The sequence below is a fragment of the Ochotona princeps genome, chromosome 8 (assembly GCF_030435755.1).
Source record: "Ochotona princeps isolate mOchPri1 chromosome 8, mOchPri1.hap1, whole genome shotgun sequence".
NCBI classification, from domain to species: domain Eukaryota; kingdom Metazoa; phylum Chordata; class Mammalia; order Lagomorpha; family Ochotonidae; genus Ochotona; species Ochotona princeps.
In genome coordinates this window covers 7,157,625-7,181,289 of record NC_080839.1, presented here as the reverse complement: position 1 = coordinate 7,181,289, position 23,665 = coordinate 7,157,625, and the positions used below count along the sequence as shown (strand labels likewise).

At 41.6% G+C, this 23,665-nt stretch overlaps 1 protein-coding gene across 1 annotated transcript in view; it reads left to right on the top strand.

The window, feature by feature from the left end:
• TMEM182 (transmembrane protein 182) overlaps nucleotides 1–20,937 on the top strand; it is a 45,322-nt gene extending 24,385 nt beyond the window's left edge. Inside the window, exons 4-5 of the mRNA XM_058667462.1 lie at nucleotides 4,997–5,134; nucleotides 20,293–20,937. Of these exons, the coding sequence (XP_058523445.1) occupies nucleotides 4,997–5,134; nucleotides 20,293–20,513 (359 nt within the window). The 3' untranslated portion in view covers nucleotides 20,514–20,937. The remainder of the gene's footprint in view (nucleotides 1–4,996; nucleotides 5,135–20,292) is intronic.
• Nucleotides 20,938–23,665: the final 2,728 nt, after the last annotated feature.

The window sequence follows — 23,665 nt, the reverse complement described above, 5'->3', positions numbered from 1 at the left end:
ATGTATTTTATTTGTGCAAAGTGAACACTTTTCATTTATTTTACAGTATAGATTCAGGATCCTAGTGTTCCTTCCCACCCTACCCTTCTTCCTACCTGTGTTCCCCACTGACCCTTTTCCTTATTATACATATTTTTAAATTTTTACAATTCTATGCTTTCATTTCATGCCACAATCACAGGCTTAGCATTGCATCCAGTAAAGATTTCAACAAATGACAAGTAGGGGGGAGGAAAAAAACTCACCTACTCCACACGGCTTAGACAAGGATGATATACGATAACCAAATGTGAAGATGTCAAGCTCACTCCTATGGGTTGCATTTTTATAATCTATGCATTAGTTGCCACATGTCAGAGAAAGCATGTGCTATTTGTCTTTTTGCAACTGGTTTATTTTGCTCGGCATAATGGTTTCTAGTTGCATCCACTTTGTTGCAAAGGTCACGATTTCATGCTTTCAAATGGCTGAGTGTTATTCCTAGGTGTATATATGCCACATTTTTTACTCAGCTTTCCACTGATTGGCAATTGTGTTGTCTGCATATCTTAGCTATGGCAAATGGAGCTGCAGTAAACATGAGTGCACAAATATCTCTTACACTGATTTTTCATTTCATTTTTGAAAAATTCCCAGCAGCGGGATGGCTAGGTCATAGGACAGATCTTTTTTTTTTTTAAGATTTATCTATTTATTTATTTTTAAAATAATTTTTATTAGATTTATTCTTTTTTATTGGAAAGGCAGATTTACAGGGAGGAGAGACAGAGAGAAATATCTTCTATCCAGTGGTTCATTTCGCAAGTGGCCATAACATCTGAAGCCAGGAGCCAGGAGCTTCTTCCAGGTCTTCCATGTGGGTGCAGTATCCCAAGGCTTTGGGCCATCCTTGACTGCTTACCCAGGCCACGAGCAGGGAGCTGGATGGGAAGCAGGGCTGCTGGGATTAGAACTGGGCCACGAGCAGGGAGCTGGACGGGAAGCGGGGCTGCTGGGATTATGGTACCATTAGGCTACCATGCTGGACCTTGACAGATTTGTTTTTAAATCTCAAAGATTTCCAAACTCTTTAATTTTTGTGAAATGCAGAATTACACGAGAGAGAGAGAGAGAGAGAGAGAGAGAGAGAGAAAGCGAGAAAGCTATCTCATCACTGCATCAACTGGTTCACTCCCCATATGGCCGCAATGGCCATAGCTGGGGTTGGGAGCTGCAGGTCCAGAGGCAGGAGCCAGGAACCTCTTTCACAGACTCTGCAGGGGTCCAAGCAGTTAGTCAATCATCTGTTGCTTCCCCATGCATGTTAGTGGGAAAGATGGCTGGGAAATGGAGCAGCTAGAACTCTAACTCTCCATGTGTATGTGGTAACTTTACCTGCTACATCCTAGTGCCAGCCCTTCTTACTACTAATTTTAAGGGTGTTCTGGGACTGGTGTGATGGCCTAGGGGCTAATGTCCTCACCTTGAACATGCCAGGATCTCATATGGGCACTGGTTGTAATCCCAGCAGCCCTGCTTCCCATCCAGCTCCCTGTCCGAGGCCTGGGAAAGCAGTCGAAGGACGGCCCAAAGCCTTGGGATGCTGCACCCGCGTGGGAGACCCGGAAAAGCTCCTGGCTCCTGGCTCCTGGCTCCTGACTCCTGGCTTCGGATCGGCTCAGCACCAGCCGTTGAGGTCACTTGGGGAGTGAATCATCGGATGGAAGATCTTCCTCTCTGTCTCTCCTCCTCTCTCTATATATCTGACTTAAATCTTAAAAAAATAAAGGAATTCTCAGTTCATAGAAAACACATTTATAGTAGCTGCTTCAGCGTTTTCTGATAATTCTAATATTCAGATTGTCTGTTGGCTCTGCTGATTGCCTAATCTTTGAGAACTGGCCATAGTTTTATGTTTTTTGGTATACCAACACATTTTAGGCTGTTTCCTGGACATTTTGAATATTATGTTGTCAGACTTAACCCTCTACTGAAATTTTGGAGAATGTGAATTTGCTGTGGTTGTTTTAGCAGGAAATCAACCCCTCGTTCTGTCTGTTTCTTCAGTGGAGGCAGTTTGATTCTCAGCTATTTGATTTTCAAACTCTTTGCTGTGATGTTTGAGTCCTGTATCCTGGAGCGGGCACCACTTAAGGATGCTTTTGGGGGTTTCACATGGCAACAATTTTTCAAAGCATTTGCTATCCTTCTTTTACCGTGTGTGTGTGTGTGTGTGTGTGTGTGTGTGTGTGTGTATGCACATTTGCAAGTTGCAGGTGATCTTGGTACTTGAATAGGTTCATATAGAATGTTTGAGTTTCTTCTGCTCTGACCACTGTGGAATTTTCCTCTAGTTTTTGGGACTTTTGCTTTCCGTAAGGTGGAACTGTGCCACACGGTAAAACAACACGAGAAAAATGAAAGAAACGAACAGTGCTCTTCCCACTCTGCACAGCATGTTTTTCTTCTCTTTTCTTCCTCTTTCCTTTCTTCTTCCTCTCCTTCTCTCTTTCCTTTTCTCTTTCTCACTCTATCCCTTCCTCCTTCCCTCCCTCCTACATCCTTTCTCCTTTCTTGCTTCTTTCTTCCTTCCTCCCTCCCTCCCTTCCTCCCTTCCTTCCTTCCTTTCTTCCTTCCTGTTTGTTTTTTTTTTGGGGGGGTGGTTGCTTTATGCAGAAGGTTGGGCTCTCAGGTGCCCAGAACCCCTCGCGTCCACCAGCCCCCTGCCGCCACCACCACTGGCAGGGATAGTGGTGCAGAAGTGATGCTGGGCTGATGTTAGACCCCGACGAGGCGAACAGGAGAAGAACCAACATGAAGCTTGCTCTTCAACTTAGCCTTCCAGTGAAGCCCTTTTCTTTGATACGTAGCTGTCACCAAAGACTTAAGTACAGGTTACTGCTGCGTGCATTTATCCACAGTTTTTAGTTTAACTTGCCTTCAGGTCAAACCCAGGAGGAGGAAAACAGAAAAAAAAATGTAGAAAACTTCTTGCACTTAGTTGATATTTAGTTCCCATTTCAGATAACTTGCGATATTTTAAGGTTTAGAGACCCTCGCCAGCTGTTTGCCACACTGACCTGTTTTCTTGTTGCATCCAGGGAAATGACAGGATGGAATTCTTGTGCCTTGGAGTGCCACTTGTTAATGTTTGCACACCTACCACTTGGCACACAACCTGCTTGTAATAGATAACCCTAACCTTTGCATAAATGAAGTGAGTGAAAAACGAAATGTGAAATCCATCAGTTTTCTAGCAAACTCATAGCTATTTTCCAAATAAAGGATGTTTCCAAAATTTACAGCAGATGGAATTAAAACAATGTTTATTTCTATGCAAGAAGGTGAAATTAATGCGAACTTTTTTTCCAATGACCTCTTTGAAGGTTTTTCATGTGTATGGATTTCTTACACAAAATAAACCGTTTAATTCCATTTCTAAGATCATTTTGTACTGTCCTGGAATTTGGCCCAGACACCATTTACCACTCAGATGCACTGGACTCAAAGTTGACTGTATTTGTTTTCTGCTCTGCTCCCCGCTGAACCTCAGCGTATTTGCCAACACTGCCCACCGCAAAATCAGAGCCAAGTGCGCAGCACTGGCATGTGAGATCAGAGCTGGTCTTCTATTCTGACTTTTAGGACTCAGTTTAGTGTATATAAACCCCAGCTCAACTTTCCTACTTAGGTGAGGTGGCTGCTATTCTTAAAGGTGCACCCCCTAGTCCTTTTTCCTTTCAGATTCTAGTTGGCATACTCACTGCTTCTTTGCCAGGCAGCCTCGTTGAGAACAATAGCATCCTTTGCCTTCTTAGAATGTTTATTTCATCAACTATTATAATTTGACTAATATGTTTCACAGAGCCTTCCCCCGTTATTAGCACCAACAAGAATTTATTTTTGTGTTTTAGCCTTTGGGAAATGATGAATTTGTTTAATAGACTGGTAATTACCCAGCTCAAAAGTGATCATTAGAATTCCTTTTTATTTGATTACTATATATCACCAAACCCAGAGTCCATTTATCACCAGCTGCATCCATTAATTCAGCTTTGCTTGTCCTTGACTAAGACTCCTGGATTTTTCACTTTGAATCTAAGAATCAGCAAAAGGGATATGCCTTCGATATATCAAGTTTAAATTCTCAGATTTACTTGGAAAGCATCATTTTTTAAATGGTTTTGTTTGCCATTTTTACTGTATTAGAATATTTCCCACAGAAGCCATATCTAAAGAAAAGGGATGGCGCAGAACGAGAGAATGGGAGGGAAATGAGAGGGAGGGAAGGAGGGAGGAGGGAGGAGGAGATAGAGATCCCACCTGTTGGTCAATTGCTCAACTGGAAAGGATCAAACCTCATAGCTGGGAACTCAGTGTGGGTCCTAATTACATCGCAGCTACTGCTACTTCCCAGGGTTGGCATTAGAGGTAGCTGGAGACGGAAACTGAAATCACATGTGAAACCCAGAGCCTCTTACGTGGGACATGGTCATCTCAACCAGTAAGCTAAACACTTGTCCCAAAAGTGCATTTTGTTGTTGTTGGGGTTTGGGGTTATCATTATCGACTTTCAAAGTAGCACAGTGATACAAACATACCTTAGCAGGAGATATGAGACAGTGCTTTGTAAGTAATGGGACACATTTCCATTCATGTACATCTGATGGGAACATGACTCCCCTGGGCACTTAGGAGAGCTCTTTCTAAGGTGTTCCCACATTCAAAACAGAAAATTTACTCAGAATGCTGAGCTCTTCAATACAGCAAACATGCGTGTGGTGCAGAGAGCAAGCACGAGGCATTCATTGAAGATCACCAACATGAGCGTCACTGAGTCCAAGGTCAACTGATCAGATTTCCTGTAGAAGATGAGTCAGAGCTTGTTGGCCTGGAATTCCAGTGTGCTCCGGCTGACATTAGAGAAATGAAGAGGAAACGATCTTGCCGTGTGATGTCTACTTTATCTACAACCTCAACGTGTCTTCCTTTTCTTCTTTTCTCCTGGCCCCTGCAGTTTACCGAGGTTTCTGGGCGGTTCTGATGCTCCTAGGGGTAGTCGCTGTGGTGACTGCAAGCTTTCTGATCATCTGCGCAGCCCCGTTTGCCAGCCACTTTCTCTATAAAGCTGGGGGAGGCGCATACATTGCTGCAGGTGAGTACTGCGCAACGAGTGTGGTGTGCTGCCATGCTTTTCCTCCATATAATCACAATTTCCCAAACAGACCCAGCGTCAGTCTTCTCCTAGCAGGATTAGTACAATGCATACAATAATTCCAGAGCTCCCAGAATATGTCAGCGATGTTCTAGAGACGATCTAGTCTCCAGGTATTAACATGTGTGTCATTGCCCATTACAGTCCCATTATATGCTGAGAAAGCCAAGTCTTAGAGGTGAACACTCTTCTAGTATCAACTCATTCTCAGGTGTGCAAGATAATTTTAATCTTTTGTATTATTCATTCTGTATAAATAAGAGTAAAGCATATCTCATAGTAATGTCTTAGGGTATAGATACGTTTTTTTGTGTGCTCTTATTTCTTTTTCTTTTTTTAATGATTTATTTATATATTTGAAAGGTAGTGTTACAGGGTTGGGGAAGAGAGAGAGATATCTTTCATTCACTGCTTTACTCCACAAATGGTTGCAGTAGCCGGGGCTGGAGGAGCCAACTGCTTCATTCAGGCCTGCTGTGTGGATGCAGGGGTGTGAGCTCTGCTGCCATATTCTGCTGGTTTCCCATGCGCCTTAAGCAGAGCAGTATAAAAAGTGGGTAAAGCTAGGATCCAGCTGGTTCCTCTGTGGGATGCTGGCATTGCAAGTGGTGACCTCATCTGTCCACTAAGCCTCAAAGGCAGATAAGATGGCCCTGGGTTGGTGTTTCTCGATAACTCTGCACCTTGATTTCATAAAGCAATCATCTTTTTCTGTATCATCACTTGTCAATTTTCTTAATTATGGTCCATGCGCTTTATATAAACACACGCACTTCTCTGTAAAACCTATGTTTATTCTGGTCAGCTTGGCAACTCTTCTTCCGATTACTGCTAAAAGGATCATGGTGCAAATACAAAAATAACCAAGTAGGTGAAACTTGTGTGTTTTTTTAAGTCTTTTTATTTCAGAAGCAACCCAGACAGCTTACTTGAAAACTTAAGCACAAGGCTTTTGCTTGTAAATGTAATGAATCCAGGAAGTTCTGTATCAGCGTGACCAACTTGAATGGCATGTGGCCCGTGTCCCTGGAGCATCAGCTCAGAAGGGCCTTGCTGCCGGGAGAGGTGGCTGGAGGATGACCGGAAAGGAGCAGAGTTGTAGCTGCCCTGTCGTTACAGCCATTGTGCAGCTAACTCGCAACCTACTCACATCAGTGGTCAGCTAGCAAAACTCTCTGTGTGATACTGTGCAGAGGGAAGAAGAGGAACAGCCAGACATACTTACTTTGTGTAACGGACTTAAAGCCCGATAAGAAGAGCCTGCACTAGCCGATTTCCTAGTGGTTCTTATTTCAGCTTTGTTCTTTCATTGAATCTACCTGTTCGATATTTTTATTGAGATGTGATTCACATTCCATACAAGTCGTTTTGAAATGGATAGGTTAGTGTTTCTTGTCCACTGCTCCCACACCTGCTGCTCCGAGAAGCCCCACGTTAGCCTCCACAGCTTTACCACTCCTGGAAAGCTCACACAAAAGGAATCATGCAGTGTGTGGCTTTTCACAACTGGCCTCTGTGTCCTTTGTTTCATGATGTGAACTCTAACTGCTCTAATCTGCAGCCCTGTAAAACCAATGCCTCAAATCCCTTAAAACTGACCAGCACCTTTGCCAATACTTTTTCTCCTCCAAACCACACTCTTCCCTTGTCTCATGAAGCTTCTGCATTGAGTGCCAATAGGATAAGAGTGCCACTCTTCTATATGTGTCAGTATCTTGTGTTTTGTAATTTCTTCTTCTTCTTTTTTAATCTAAGTGCATTGACCTAGAGAAAACGCAGTAGCAGATCTTTAGTACCAATGCTTTATGGACACACAGTTGTTTTAAGTTCAAAGGTGCTTTGATCCTGCATTTGATGCTATGAAAGAATTGCATATACGTGTATGTATGTTTGAACAATTGTTGGCTATTTGTCCAGCTTATAATTTGTGAAAGAAAGGTGTAAAGCCAGTGGATTCTGTGTGACACAGAACTCTGCAGAGGCATCTGCTACGTGCCATGCACTCCTTTGTCTATGAGAGGATCCATTGATCCTCTCTTGTTGATGAATCTTTCATGCCCTTGATATGGGGCTGGAGAGCGTGGCCAGTCAGTACTTGAAACAAAAGCCTCTTCTTGGAAGTACTTAAGTGTCTAAAGTGTCTGGAAGCCCAGTTGGCAAGGCACTAAGTAGATGAGCATGATAGTTCCTTTAAACTTGACTATTTTTTTGGGCCCGGCGGCGTGGCCTAGCGGCTAACGTCCTCGCCTTGAAAGCCCCGGGATCCCATATGGGCGCCAGTTCTAATCCCGGCAGCTCCACTTCCCATCCAGCTCCCTGCTTGTGGCCTGGGAAAGCAGTCGAGGACGGCCCAAAGCTTTGGGACACTGCACCCGCGTGGGAGACCCTGAAGAGGTTCCAGGTTCCCGGCTTCGGATCGGCGTGCATCGGCCCGTTGTGGCTCACTTGGGAAGTGAATCATTGGACGGAAGATCTTCCTCTCTGTCTCTCCTCCTCTCTGTATATCTGGCTGTAATAAAATGAATAAAACTTTAAAAAAAAACTTGACTATTTTTTAAAAAAGATTTATTGTATTTTTTATTTGAAAGAAATAGAAAGATAGAGATAGAGAGACACAGGATACAGAAAATTTTCTTTCTCTGGTTTGCTCCCCAAATGTCCACACAGCCACAGCTTGGCCTGTGTGAAGCTGGGGGACAGGAACATTTTCTGGGTCTCCAACAAGGCTTCAAGGGACCCAAAGCCTTGGACCATCCTCTACTGCTTTCCCAGACAAGAAGTAAGGAGCTAAATTGAAAGTGGAGCATGTGGAAGCGGAGCCAGTGCCCAAACAGGATGCCAAAAATGCAGGTGGAGGATTAATATGCAAAGCTACCATGGCAACCTCTAAATTTGAATTTTACTTTTCATCATATGACATGATTCTATATTGCTTGTGTATTATCATTTATTTCCTAGGAAAAGAGAGAAGGATGCTGTTGCATGAGATATTACATTGTTCTTTATTATTTTCACTTTGAACTGAACAGGAAAAGTGGTGTACTCAGGGAAAACTAAAATTTGCAATTTACTAATAGTTTCCATCATGAAAAGCAATACTCTTCAACCAAAACAACACCCTTAAATTTGAACACTTAATAACAGAAAATATCAAGTCTGTTATTGTCTATGCTTACTATTCAAAACTGAAAGTGAAAACTTACATTATTCTATATGAATATGAAGAAATATAGAGTATCTTTTTGTCTAAGATTTGTCATCCAGCCAAGTTTGTTTGCCATGCATTTAATTCAGAACCATGCAGAAAGTCATTGAGTGAGTGAAATGAAATCAATCTAGAGTGTTTTCCTTGGGTAGATTTTGTATTTGCACAATAAAGGGGTACCATGCTGTCTGCCAAGTATTCCCAGATTCCTTTCTTTTTAGGGCTGTGGCATCATTCCCTGTGGGGCTCGCCCATCTCCTGCCTTGTGCCAGTACACTGTGCTCTGCTGCACAGAAACAGGTGCTGCTTAGGCTCAGGGAGGCTGTGACTGCTTTGTCAGTGCCACAAACACGACTGGATGCTCTTTCTCTACTTGGACAGATGGCCTTAGGGAAGGGCAGTCACATTCCAAATGGTCGTTACATGGAAGGCTGTTTTGGCATGAGCCAGAAGAGCGTTTCGGGGTATTTCGTGGTTGGCAGAGGGCACTGATATCGCAGCTGTTGGGTTTGAGTCAGGGTGAAGCCCTTAGTCTTCACCCTGCTGGGATCACACGCTCAGAGAGGGGCATGAAGAGCAGGTGTTACTCTGCCCAGCACTTGAGCAGGCATGGGAAATATTTATTTCTCCAAGAGAGTTATGAGGCTGCACAGCACACGAGACGGCCCCACCCTTCATCCTAGAAAAAGAGTTCTCAGAAGTCAAGGGCGAGATTGACCTCGTGGCGCGGAGCGACATTCGGTGTTGTGTCCGGCTCCTCGTGTCTGTCTTCAGATAAAGCAGAACGCGGCAGTGCTCAGGCCAGGAGAGGAGCTTGAGGAGGCACAGAAGACGCAGCAGAGGAAGGGATTGGGAAAGAATTACTTATGGCCTTGGGGCAGCACTGCCACACTGGACAGCCCGCTGCTCCCCTGGCTGCACCTGCTGCCTGCACTTCTCTGTCATACAGACTCCAGCTTATAAACAGCCACTTGTCTGAAGACAAGCAAAGGAGACTCTGTGAGAACATGCCTGAACACTGCAGTGTCTCCGAAGCTCCCACGTCATTCCTTGTGTGCGAGAAGGAGGCTTTCGGGAGAGAGAAAAACAGACAAAACTCCTCCACAAGGACAGAGCAATCATGTAATTGTTAGGATTTCATGTTTTACTCAGAGTTGCGATGTATTTTTTTTTAAAAGATTTATCTATTTTTATTGGAAACTCAGATATACAGACAGGAGAGACAGAGAGGAAGATCTTCTGTCCACTGATTTCCTCGCCACGTGGCTGCAACGACCACAGCTGTGCGGATCTGAAGCCAGGAGCCTGGAGCCCCTCCTCAGTCTCCCACACGGGTGCAGGTTCCCAAAGCTTTGGGCCGTCCTAGACTGCTTTCCCAGGCCACAAGCAGGGAGCTGGATGGAAAGCAAGGCCACTGGGATTAGAACCAATGCCCATATGGAATTCTGGAGCATGCAAGATGAGGACTTTAGTCGCTAGGTTATTGCGCTTGGCCCGAGTTGAGATCTTGAAGGGCAGTATGAGAAAGACAAAAATATGTAGCTTCTCCAAAATAATTTGTTATTGATACACCAGTCAAATGCATGTGGGAGTTGGGAAATACAGAGTATGAACAACTATGCCCGGATGATACATGTTTTGGCAGACAGATGCGCTGTTTGCATTCCATGTTGCGTGATCTTTTTGTAGTCTCTTGCTTCTTCAGGTAGAACTGTGCCCCCCAGTTTTGATGGCACATACAATAGCCGTGTGGATGTCATTTTGTTCAGCTTCAAAGGATCAGTGAAGTGGAATACGCAGCCATCCTCACATCTCTAAAAGGATTGTGCACTCGCCTTCCGCTCTCAGCTGCCACATCTGAGATTTTTTCTAGGAAAAAAAAAGAAAAGTAGGTGGATACCCCTACTATTATCACATGAGAAGACCGACCTTAGCATTTCGGTGGAGATTTTCTGGAACACCTTGAACTTCAAGCTAGATTAAATGCTTGCAGAAACTTTTGAAAATGTATGGTTATTTTGGGAGCTGGAGCTGCAGGCCTGGGTAAAGAGGTGCTTTCACTCACATCTCAATTTATGGATATAAGTAACCTTCATCAGTTTCAGGGAGTTTTCAGACATAGATGACAAGATTAATTCTGGCCTGGAATGAGATTTTGTCATGGTAGAAAGCTGTGAGGAGAGCCCACCTGTTTCCAGCTCAGCTCCCACAGTATGCGAATCGTTGCCTTGCTCTCCTCGTGTAGCATAGGGAGCGATTTAATTTCTTTGCAAATATTTCCTTTCGTGACGCACTGAATAGTTGCTTTGCTCAGAGATAGCTAGTAGTGATGAAGGAGTTCGATATTGCTTTCTTAAATAAATGCTGTGATTTTTTTTTCTCCTTGAAATCTGATTGTTTTCCTCTTTCCACTTACTACATGGAAAGGGGCCACATTAAGTAGTATTGACTCACCTGAATGTCCATAAATCCTATGCTGAGAAATGACCCTATAGAGTTATGCCAATCCTAGAAAGCAGTTATGCCTTTTATATTTAAAGGGCTGGTAGAGAGGAATGGAGCTTGGCTTGAATGAAAGCTTGCAACAGTAAATCTTCTTAAAATGAGTACACGTGTGTCTGGATTCACCTTGTATCCTTTGGCAAAATGTGACAATGGGACTGCAGGATGACTGGTGCCACCTGGTGGAATGCTCTGGTAAGACATCAGGGCAGGCATTGGAGGTGACCAGAACTGAACCGTTTTATGGTAGCCTCATCGTTTTGTCTCTTGGCCAGTCCCCCAAATAGTCCAGTCACATGAAGGAAACTTTGATGAGTCAGAAGAAGGTTTTGGAGAGTGATTTGTGAGTCATTAGCAGGAGTTCATGTCAAAGCTTAGTGATAAAGATGACGACGACAACAACAACAAGCCAGTTCCTTGTAGGATGATTCCTTGTGTCTACTTTCTGATACATTCTGTTAAGTCAGCTGACATATGTTGTTGAGGGAAAGAAGTAAGGAAGTTATCCAGGACTTGTGCATAAGGTGTGCAAGCGCTTCATGTGTGTGGTTTTCCAGCTAGTCAACTTCCGAGGTGGGATTTGAACAGGGGCACTCAGAATCCCGTACCTGTCACTCAGTTTCTGTCTGCTGAAAGTATTCAGCCTGAGTGCTGCCGAATGGCACTGTTTCTCAGACTACATCCCTACCGACTTATAGGGATGGATAAAACCGCATGCTCATTCTCTGTTATAATTATTTCTCCATTGATTCGAGTAAACAAAAAGTTTAATCTTGAAAATCATAATGCCAATCTAAGAAAGTTATAATAGTTTAAGAAATTCAATGCAGATTGTACGGATTCAGTTGCTAAAAATATGGGTCCAGAACATGAAAGGGCAGAGGAAATTAACGCATTTGAACATAGCATGACGTGCACCCAGCGAAGCATATTTTACATCAGAGAGGTGTGACTAAGACGTTGTAATGTTAAAAAGAATGAATACTACTTCAGAAAAACTGGGGAGAAACCAATGGGAGACAAGCGCGAGAGAGTGAAGACTCATCATTACATGAACGACGTGGACCAATGTTGGTTTTGTAGTTTCTGATCATAATTGTAAGAAATAGTAGCATATTAACGTAAGGAAGAATTACTGCAGAAACGTAAGGTAAACTACTTTAAAGGATTTAGCTTATTTTCCCAGAGAGTTTGGTTTTCTGTTAAGTGAATGTCATAATATGTATAAGACTCACTTGGAATTTATCTCAATGTAATAAATATACTGTTCTTTAGCAAATGTAGAATTGGTAAATTGCCCCTTTTCCTGCACATCTTGTGTTGGAAACATGTCGGACTGTTGGTCTCTTGAGTGGATTGGTGAGAACAGGTGAGCCTGCCTGTGATGTGGTCCTGTGGGTCAAGCTGCCACCTGGGTTACTGGCACCCTCAGTAATTGCCAGTTCAAATCCTTTTATTGTACTTCACATCCACTTTCTTGCTAGTGCTCCTGGGAAAGCAGTGGAGGATACTCCGAATCTGTGGGTTCCCCAGCCCTAGCTGCTGTGGCCATTTAAATAGCGAATTGGAAGATGGAAAATTCTCTCTCGCTCTCATTCTCTCCTGTGGCTCTCTTCCTCTGTATCTCTCCCTGTTGCTCCCTCTCTCCCTCTCTAACTGCCTTTTAAATAAACAAATTAAAAAAAAATTTAAAATACACGTGTATCTGAATAGCCCTGCATTTAGCAGTCCTCCTCGTCTGCAGGGGGCGTATTCTAAACCCTCCAGTGGAAGCCTGAAGCTGCACATAGTGCCAGCCCACAGTATTTGTTTTTCTGCATACAGGCCTATGAAAAAGCTTAATTTATAACATACGTACGCAAAGTAAGAGACTAGCAAAAAAGCAGTAAAGCTAACACTAAAGTATTACCATTGATACACTGTAGGAAAAGGTATTTAAAACATCTGATTGACCTGTTTATCGAACAGTCTGGTTACTATTGTCAGAGCACAGCTGACTGTAGGGAAGCCGAGGGGCAGGGGCGGTGAGGATGTGACAGAAGCTGAAGACACCATCTCACGTCTTGCTGGGAGTCTTCTCTGAAGGAAGGGGCTCTGCCAGTCCACTGGCGTGTTCTCCATCGCTGGTCACAGCGTGAGGACACTGTGGTGCCAGCATGAGGCGCTCGGTCATGCACAGAAGCTGCTAGGAGAGCCCAGCTCTTTCTCCCTGCTGATAATTTGGGATCCTTTAGGTTGAAGCTGAAATGCCCTGTGTATATCACAGTGACAGCCTTTTCCCCAAAGAGGCCCCAAGGGGGAAAGCACTGCTGAAGAGGGTCATCGTTTTGGCTCTGAGGGTGGGGCCAGCTTACCTGCATTCATTTTGTGACCATGATTCGTAATACTCGTTTGTATAGTTATTTTTGCATATTCTCATAATGCATAGTGAAAATTAAATGAAGAAACAGATAACTACTAACCACGAAACAGTCCCTGTCCTGCCAGCACGTGCAAATCTTCATCTCCAGCCAGTGTCACAGAATGATTGCCAAAAGTTTTGCCTAGAAAACAAATGTGTGAGGAAAATAAGGCAGTGGGTCTTTTTCTTTTACTTTTTCTTCAACTTTTTATTAATATAAAAAGAACAGATCGCATGTACTTCATAGATATCATTCTGAGAAGATGCATGCATTCCTTTATTTTGCCCTTCTGAGTTTTTTTCAATAACAAACTTTCAATTGACTTCATAATTGCAGGCTCAGGGCACCACTGGCCGTGATGTTAAACAAGTGCAAAGACCACTGTTGCACATAAGACTGGAAGTTTAGTGATGCTTACGCCACAGTTCTACACGAATGCTCTTGGTTGTGCGTCCCCCAAATAGACAAAGGCATTTTTCTTTCTCATCCTAATTCACTTTTCTCCTTCACTTCCTTCAGATCATATTTTATTGATTGTGGAATTCTATGACCATCCTTATACCCTTTGAAAGCTAAAATGAGCTGCCACTGAATTTATCACAAAGCCTAGTAAAATATCTCCAACTTGATTGCACAGTTCTTCCCCCAAGTAAACTCTCACTTCCCATGATTCACTTGGTTTAAGCACATTTAAAAGCAATTCAGTTATGTTTAAGTAGTTAAAAATCAAAATTACCATTGCAGGGAGGTGAATTTTTATTTTTAAATACATGTAGATGCACTTCCAAACAAGAATACAGGAGGTGGACAGCTGGGTATCTTTTTACCAAAGAAAATTTTCATCTCTATGGCTAAATGTTCTCCACTTGAGATGTAGTTTCAATATGTTTTTTTAAAATAATAAACAGATCTTTACATGCGCCTTTGTCATCTGCTGTTTTTCTGGAATATTGATGATATATAATTTAACCTCTCAGTCTTGCCCTTGGCCTTGGGGGAATCTGTATTTTTGTTTCCAAAATTTGATTGCTTCCATCTTAGTTTATTTTCAACAATTGCCTTTCTAACTGATATTGATGACCAAGTTTTATGTGGATTTTTTTTTCACAAAAATAGTTGCAAATTGAATTCAGAACATTCAAAGGAAAAAGCTTTTGACTTTGTAAGGACATCCATACATGGTTATCAGTTTAAATAATTTCTCCACAGACTGCCGATAAATAGAGATTCTACATCTTCTTCATGTGACCCAATTATTTATTGGTCACAAATCTTCACAGACGTTGCGGCCAAGCTTTTATTTTTCCTTCAGTGGGCACTTTTACAGGTTTTTGTTTTATTTTGTTCTTGCTTTCTCAGTTTCAAAAAAAAAAAGATTTATTTTGGAATTTATAATTTTATCAATTATAAAACATAAAGCATAAATAAATTATACGAGGTTACAAAATATAATTTATAAAGTTTATAAAATATAATTTTTAAAAAAAGCTGTGCTTCAGAAGAACAATAAATGTCCTTCGGGACCAGGGAGGAGAGCTTTCTCTGGACCGAGCCTGGCTCCACCTCTGGACCCCCGCCCTCCCTCGCAGTGACCATCAGGATCGCTTCGAAAACCCCTCACAGCAAACAAACAATCATACAAACTAAAAAAAAAAACTGAAATAAATAGACAAACAACAGAAAATAGAGCTTGACATCTGACAGGAAAGAGCTGGCGTGGACTGGCTCATGCCTTGCTGGGTGGGACACAAAGATTAGTCACTCCTCACCATGGGGTTGAGGATTTTCCTGCACACTCCCCTCCCCCAAAAAAATGTTCTGCACCTTAAATGTTGACAAATATCTTGTTAGAGTTACAAGCCAGTCTAGATTATCCCAAAATCTGCCAAGATCAACAAAATTATACTTCAACACAACAAATGGCTAAATACTAAAATGAAATAGACACGAGACAGCTGAATGGTACCCTATAGCCTTTTCAAGGTATATAGCAGCCGGTCCGGTCCTGTATATAAACTAAAATTGAGATGTCAATGAGCTAATCATAGGTTGTGGTTAGGACTTGTTTTTTTTTTTTTTAACATACTGGTTACTCAAAACCATGTCAATTCCATAATATTGCAAATTGCTGTTGATGTTATATTGGGACTCTTAATTGACTGTGATGATATTATACCAGCTCTGACTTCGGACCAGAAATGGTCTCCCCAAGAAACTGTTCAACCCACCTGGACAATAAGTAGCTGGACTCTATGCTTAGTATATGTTTGCAAGGAAAGAATCTTGATTGAATTTGAACTGTAATACTGCATCAAGGTGGAGGAATCCACCGGGGGGAGGGGAGAGGGAGTGGGGGGATTCCCGGAGCCTATGAAACTGTCACATAATGCTAAATATTAATAAAAATATAAAAAAAATAAAGAGTGAACAACACGGGGAAGAAAAAAAAGCTGTGCTTTCAGAATAGATAACCAGCTTTAAATATAGATCTATTCAAAAATGCAAGACAGGGCTCCCTAAATGCTCATTTGTTACTGAGGTCAGTTATCACCTGTTTTATCAAGAGTCTAACAACATCACGGGATGACAAGGAGCAGTTTCCTCTGGGAGTAGCTTTGTCCCAGTGATGACTTCACTCTGCAGGTGGGACACGGCAGGGACTCTGTTGGGTATGCCCTGGCTGGGCCACACAGGCGACCTTCCAACACACATGGCCACAGCTTTCCACTGCACTTTTGCCGTGCAATGATTGATTCTGTGCCTCTTCCAGATACCATGGAGTTTACATAGAAGTTACACTGCTTTCACCCACAGTTTCTTCTGCTTTTTTTTCCCTAACTGTACCAATAATGCTGTTTACCCCAAAGGCATTCTTAACTATGCCTTATATTTCAATGCAGTGCCACTCGGGTCTCCATCAAACCAGAACAAGTTCTTTGACCTTCAGAATCTTGATTCTCTTGAAAAGTATAGACATGTGATTTTGTAGGATGGTCTTGAATTTGGTTTGTTTGATGTTTTCCATGATTGGGTTCAGATTCTGCATTTTTTGGCTGCAACATCACGTCCATGGCCCTGTGTTTTCCGCTGCACTTCATCAGCTGATGTGTGGCATCAATTTGTCACGGCATGGGTGAGGTTAACTTTGATCGTTCGAATAAAGCAGCACTTGCTGTGTTTCTTTAGAGTATAAAGTTACACTTTCCCCCTGTAATTAATGACTATTTCACGGGAAGAGATTTCGAGCTTATGTAAATATCCAATGTTTCATCCACTAGTTCATGAATTCACTTTTGTTTCTTGCTTCAATTACAATGTAAATGCTTGCCAAAGAGAAATTTTCTGATTCTACTATTTTCTCTAAAATTACAAGCTTGTTCTCTAAGAAAAAAAGCTTTTTTATTTCCTTTTTTTTTTTTTGTTCACTTATTTGCATTGCTGTGAGTTCCTGTTTTATTCAGTGAATGATCATGTCACACTACCATTATTGATTTGATGATCAAATTGTGTCTGTTTGGGTTACGGGGATGCTCCATCAGGCTGACCCCTTCAGCACTTCATTATTCTTTTAAAAAGTTTTTGCTTTCTTGTGTATAGGATGCTCTGTGCCCTTAGTGTACTTTGTGTCACAAGCTATAGCCATGCTCTTCCTTGAGAAGTCTTGTCTCCTGGCATTTAGAAGTCAAGATCCGGGTGCTTGATATGGCAAAGCTTTTGGGGGTGCTGGTGTTCCCAGATCTTCTTAGGGATGAGTTTGGAAATATGTCCCAGCATACACAAACATATACATTTGAAATTACACATGTAGATATCTTTATTCTCTGATATCTATTGATAGATTAATTAGTCATTTGAAAACCTCTTGTTCCAGCTTTCCTCTGAACAACTTTGTAACTCAATTTTCTGGCAGTGAAACACTCAAGTCCCACTCCTTTTAATGCTGCGATTTTGGGGTTCAGGACACCTGCATGTGTGTGGCAACATTCTGAGTCCTTCTCTTACCACACACCCCATTCAAGTAAACCCATGATAAATTCCTGTTAACGTGTCAGGTAGAAATTTGTGCTTCGATTGAAATAGTTTCTCCATGTTTGTTATTTCACTTCTTCTACACTGTCCCTCTTTCCCTCTCCTTATCCACCTACAGCCAGACCCAAGTACACAGCCAAGGCAATATGACTGCTACAGGGGCACAGGCTGAGCCCACAGATGAGGCATATGTCATATACTGATCTGATGCAATGATGGTGACTATAAGTTCTTCAAATACTGAACAAGTTCCTAGTGATAGAAATACTGGAATTCATTGCCATAGGATGTGGTTCCTCTTTAAAGATTATTCGTATTTAAATATGTCACTTCTCCCTTATTTTATTAAAATAGGGACATTTTCAAGATTATGTTGTCTGTGCCTTCAAAACAATTTTTGTTTTATTTACTTGAAAGGCAGAGTTGGAGTGAGAGGTAGAGGTGAGATGGAGATCTTCATTTGCTGGTTGACTCACCAGATGGCTGCAACTTCCTGGGCAGGGGCAGGCTGAAGCCAGGGGCCAGAAACTTCAGCTGTGTCTCCTGTGTTTGTGCAGAGGGCCACGAGTTGACACAAGAGCAGGCAGGACTTGACCTGGTATCCCTATTGAATGCTAGCATTGTAGGTAGCAGCTGAACTCATTATGCAACAACTCCAGCACCAAGAATCACTTGCATGAATAATTTCTTTTTCTTTTGTTTTTTACAGAAACAGATATTTGTTTTCATTGGAAAGTCAGATTTACATAGAGAAGGAGAAACAGAGAGAAAGATCCCCAACTGCCCACAATGGCTAGAGCTGAGCTGATCCAAAGCCAGGAGCCAGAAGCTACTTCTGGGTCTCCCATGTGGCTGCAGGGCCTCAAGAGTTTAGACCTCCCTATAATGATTTCTCAGACCACAAACAAGAAGCTGAATGGGAAGTACAGCAGTCAGGGTACAAAGCGGTGCCCGTATGGGATTCTGGCACATGCAACGCGAGATTTTAGCCCCAGAGCTCATCCTCATGATTCCTTTCAATATGCTTTGTTTTGCTACTCAATTCAGCAGTGGGTTTCATAATTTTTAGGAAATTCCTTTGAAGCTATTGGTTTTTTCACAAATGCAATTTCCATTTTTTAACAAAAATATCTAAAGGCACAAGAGACTCATATGATGCCAGGAAGAAAAAAAAAGGCACATCAACCAATAATGTAAAGTTTTGCATGGTTTTTGCATAAAGCAAATGCTATTATGCAAATGTTTTGACCACATCTTTACATGAACAGAAAACACTGTCCATGTAATTGCTTAAAAAAATGTATTGAACACCATAAAGTTGTGAGACAGTGCACAGCCTGGACATATTGTTGTCAGATTCTGAAGCATGGCTCTGCAAGGGATCTGGGCTATGGATTAGTAGTTCTCTATGACAGAGTTGCTGTCCAGTGGTTTTGTTGCTACATTCTGGGTGCCAGCATTGGCATTTACATTAACAGATCACAGTGTAAAGTACATTCTTGTGAGTGAAGCATCCACCTTGATTCTACCTTGCAGCGTAACTAGAATCATGATTGCAAGAAAGTTGAAACTCCAGTACTGACACCTTGGACATATTTATGAGCCCTTCTTCTATGTTCACTTCTCAAGATCCTCATGAAGTTGATGGACCATCCAGAGAGGAAATTTAAAATACCATAGGAGCACAATGAATGGGGAGAGCATGACCAATGGCTAGATTAACAGGTGCCCCCTTCTGCCAAAGTGCCTGTTTCTGCTACTGCTCACTTGAGGTTGCCTATATTTCTGACATTGTAGCAATTAGAGAGGGAAGAGTTTGACCCTTATGCTTCACCCCGCTCATTCAACAGATGTAATAGATCATTGGCATATTTGGATTGACTTTTCAGAGAATTAGCATGCACCCTCCATTCTGTTTTGCTTTGAGGCAGATCTGAGGCTCTTGATCTACATGGTTGGTGTAGGCACAGCCTATCATTGCATGAGTAAGTCACCACAACTAACTGCAGTGTGAAGGTGTTTTAGTCTCTTCTGGCCATAGAAGAATCACACTTACATGCCAGTATGGATTCTTGGCATGTTTCTGAAGTTTCAGGATTCCTGAAGCTTTTCTGTTGTATCACTGATGAATGTCAAAGATCCAGTATTGCATAGCATGATGTTTATTTTTATGACTCCAGCAATGCTTTGAGCTAGTCCCTTACATTGGAATGGTTGAACAGTTGTCATGCTGCCTTCTAGATAGTGATTAAGCATTCTACCCTCATCCTTCCCTTCCTACTTCCTTCCTCTTTTTTTATTTTATAAACCTGTTGATCCCCAACCTGTGGTTCTCTATACCACAGACTCTTATCATTAAGACGATGTTTCCGTTATGCGTGGTCCTTCTTGAATATATATATATATTTCAGTTAGGAATCCTGTATGAGATTCTATGTCAACTCAGAGCTGCTTTTTATCTGGTGTTCACCAAGACTTCTCTCTTTCATGTGTATATTTAATTACAGCACTAGTTAGCTGTGTTATATGCAGAGTCAACAAATCAACTTTGAAGACCACTAGCTCTGTCTCCATGTGCTTCAAACCAGAGAATAAGAGTGCTTGTTTCATTGGGTTTTGTGTATGTTAAGTGACACAATACATTTCAGAACTCATTCCCAATTAGACACATTGTAAGAAATGTTAGAATATAGACTGTACAGGGGTCTGGGGCCTTTGCTGTGTTCACATACACCTGGTTTAGTCTGTGGCACTTAGTGAGTGCTCAACAAATGCTCTTCAACTGCAGCTATTGTCCTATAGCTGTAGCCTCCTGCTCGATGCTCCTGAATAACAAAGGGCTGGATAGACTGCACTTGGCTTAATTGGAAATGTGTTTGTAGAGGTTTCTTCTTGGGCAAATGGTTGGTTGAGTTGACTGTTCTCCAGAAGGCTAACAGTCTCCTGCTTGTTTTCCTCAGGAATCCTGTTTTCCATGGTGGTGTTGCTGTACGTGATCTGGGTCCAGGCTGTGGCCGACATAGAAAGCTACAAAAACATGAAAATGCAAGATTGCTTGGACTTCAGTCCTTCTGTTCTGTATGGCTGGTCATTTTTCCTGGCTCCGGCTGGGATCTTCTTCTCTTTACTAGCTGGATTACTATTTCTCATTGTTGGACGGCACATTCAGATCCATCATTAAACTGTTGCCTCTGGTATTTTCTTGAGAGATTTAAAACACAGTGTATTTGTTTTGTTTTTTGTTTTGTTTTTCAGTTTTGTGTCAGTGATCCCAGCATGGTTCTAGTGGACGTATCTTTTAAGTTGCCATTTGATTGAACAATTTTACTATTGGTTTACCCTGTGATGAAGGTCCTAGGATCTCTTCAGAAAGCAGCGTACTTCTTATCCCAGTGTTGTCAAGGACCTAACCCTTCAGGGAGCAGAGAGGTGGGTCTCCCTTTCACATCACCTTGCAGATTTCATGCAGGTTGCAAAGTCCTGTTGACAGTATGAAGATCTTCGCCTGGGCAAAATAAAATTTGGTTTCAGATTTTCTTGGAAGTCTCTTCTGCTCTTAACTGAAAAATAAACTCTGGAGAATAATTCAAATTTGAAGCCAAACAGCACAAAGCATTCACTCCCTGTCTTTACCCTGCATATCCATGGCCACATACATATTCACAGACCACTGTGAGCAAATGATTTATCCTTTAAAAATACACAGTGATTGGCATGCTGTGGGTGGGAGATGGTTACAATGGGCCACAACAGCTTTTTCTACTTTCTTTGTTTGGTTAACTAAACTGCATGGTTACATAAATGTTACACTAAATTTAAGCAGAAAATATCTACATGAAATTATGCATAATGCTGACTAGATTTTTAGGAACTTAATGTAGGTTAATTGTATAATGTAATATGGCTTAAAATATATAAAAATCAAGTCCCTGAACTTTGAACATAATCCTATTCAATATTTTAAAATTCCTATTTAAAAATTATATTGCTAAGATGTTCAGCATGTGAAAATTTATTAATGAAACGTGCTTTTAATATTCTCTAGCTATAAACTTTCAAAATACTTCCATATGAGGGTTATAATAGCCTTTTATGAAAAGACTCTGGAATATTAACTTTCCCCAGGGTTTTATAGCTTTTAGTTCTTCTGACCATTTGAGCTGCTTAATTTTTGTTTCTCAGTTTCTCCATTGTTACCGTAGGTGCATTAACATTTACTGATCTGAAATATCCTTTAACCTCTTGGAAGATTTGGTGGGGAAAAGAAGTTGTCAATTACTTACTTAGACATTTTGCATTTCAAAGATTTTCCTTTGGCAGTAACACCGAGAGACCTATGTCATATTTGTGTTCTGGAAACTTCCACCATGGACAAAATCAATGGAAGAGAGCAACTGCACAGCTGGTAAGCTTTGTTGGAGGTGGCCTGCTCCAGTCTGCCATGGTGAGAGCCCCAGGCACAGCTCGGAGGCAGAGGAATGACCTGCCTTGAAGGTTCTTTGGGATGGATGGACCCTGGCTTTCCTGCACCTGTTCCTGTGGTGCAGCGGTTGCTGAGGTCTGCTGTGCATGTCTTCCTTGCAGACATGAACTTCCCATGAAGCCTGGGAATGGCCCGTGTCTGAGGTGTGCAGAACCAAGAGGGCACTCGAGTGACAGGATTGGCTCACGAATAATCCAAGGAAAAGCTCCAGGGGTATAACTGGTTTCTCTAGGTGTTTCAATGATCCAAACATTGTTGTGGTACTTTCCTCTGTCTTTGCCTGCTTCCTTTAGCTCTTTGCTTTTGGCTTGATCATCAAAAAAAGAATTATGGGTTCTTTTAGGCACAATGACTGCAATATTAAGTTATAGCACACCATTAAGTTTTCCAGACAAGGCTAGATGTATTTGATTAGCTCATGTCATCTGTAAAAACAATTCTTCTGTGTAGATCTTTGGCATGGAATCATTTTCTGATGTTCTGAGTGCCACTGATATTTCAGATACAAACTGCTCTTAGTAATGGTGTATAAGTTTCTTCACTGCAGACTGTTACCTTAACTTTCTAACACTTGTATGCAGCTGCTATGTATTTAACATAAAGCAATTAGTAGAATAGCCGATATAGATGACATTTTTACACAGACACACCTTGGAGGTATTTTGTCATTGCAACACATCAAGCAGATTATTTTCAAAGTCATTTCTTGGTCGGTTTACCAAAGGGAAGGAAGGCAGGTGAGCTGTGTTTCCAATGCCAATGTATAAAATGCACTGAAAATAGTAGCATTTACAGCGTATTGTTATAACAGCCTGCTATCTGATTTGGGATACTCTGTTTCAAGTCTGTACTGCATCAATTTCTTTTCAGAATACTTGCGACAAAGTGGTAAAATCTTTCTTAAATGTGTTGATTTTTTGCAATATGAAATTTCAGTTTAATGAACAAGAAACCTTTTCAGGGACACTCCTAAGCAAGGTGAATAAAGAGGGTGGTGAGCTGTGCCTTTGGAATTTGGTGAAAGCTGGGATCTTTCCTCATTGTTTTTGATTGTCTTGGATTCAGTTGGGCATCAGAGAGTGCAGGCTTTGGAACTGCCTGGGGGAAGCCATTCAAGTAGAGAGACGCTTACTCATGGGGTTCAATTTAGAACCTGATTATCAAGTTCCTTAAAAAAAATAATAAGTGCACTTTTAATGGTCATGGCGACACTTAACCACTAGTCCATAGGTTCATTTGCTGAGGTTCAGAATCAAAATCATTATAAAGGACTTTGTTGGAGGAGATATCAGTATTTGATTATTCATCTATTCATCTATTGAACCTTAACATGTATGGGAGCGTGTGTTTGTGTTTGTGAGTGTGGGTATGTATTAATAGTTGTTAAGTTTTGCTAGAAAGATAAAAATGAATGACAAAAATCAATACATTTCAATTGAGCAACATTTAAAAATCAATTGCTCTCAGTATGCAGTAATGAAGCTGTATTTCCCCGAGTACCACTTTATTTTGTTCAATTAAAAATGGTTTATTCTGCTCAACACAAAATTCAATTTATATTATCATGAAGGAAGCCAAATTAGTCTCGTACGTCAACTTAGAAACAATCAACAAATACAGGTAGTAAGTACAATCAGCTGGACTTGAGTGTGCAGGTGAGCAGAAATATGGTAAAGGGCCAGGAGTGCTGGGGTGACATGGAACAATTGTATCAACAAGTCAAGATCAGATTTTTTAAAGACTTATTTTTATTTATTTCAAAAGCAGAGTTTGAAAGGGAGAGAAAGAAACAGAGAGGGGGCTTTTCCATTTGCTGGTTTTTTTCCTCACAAGTGCCTAAGGCCAAAGCC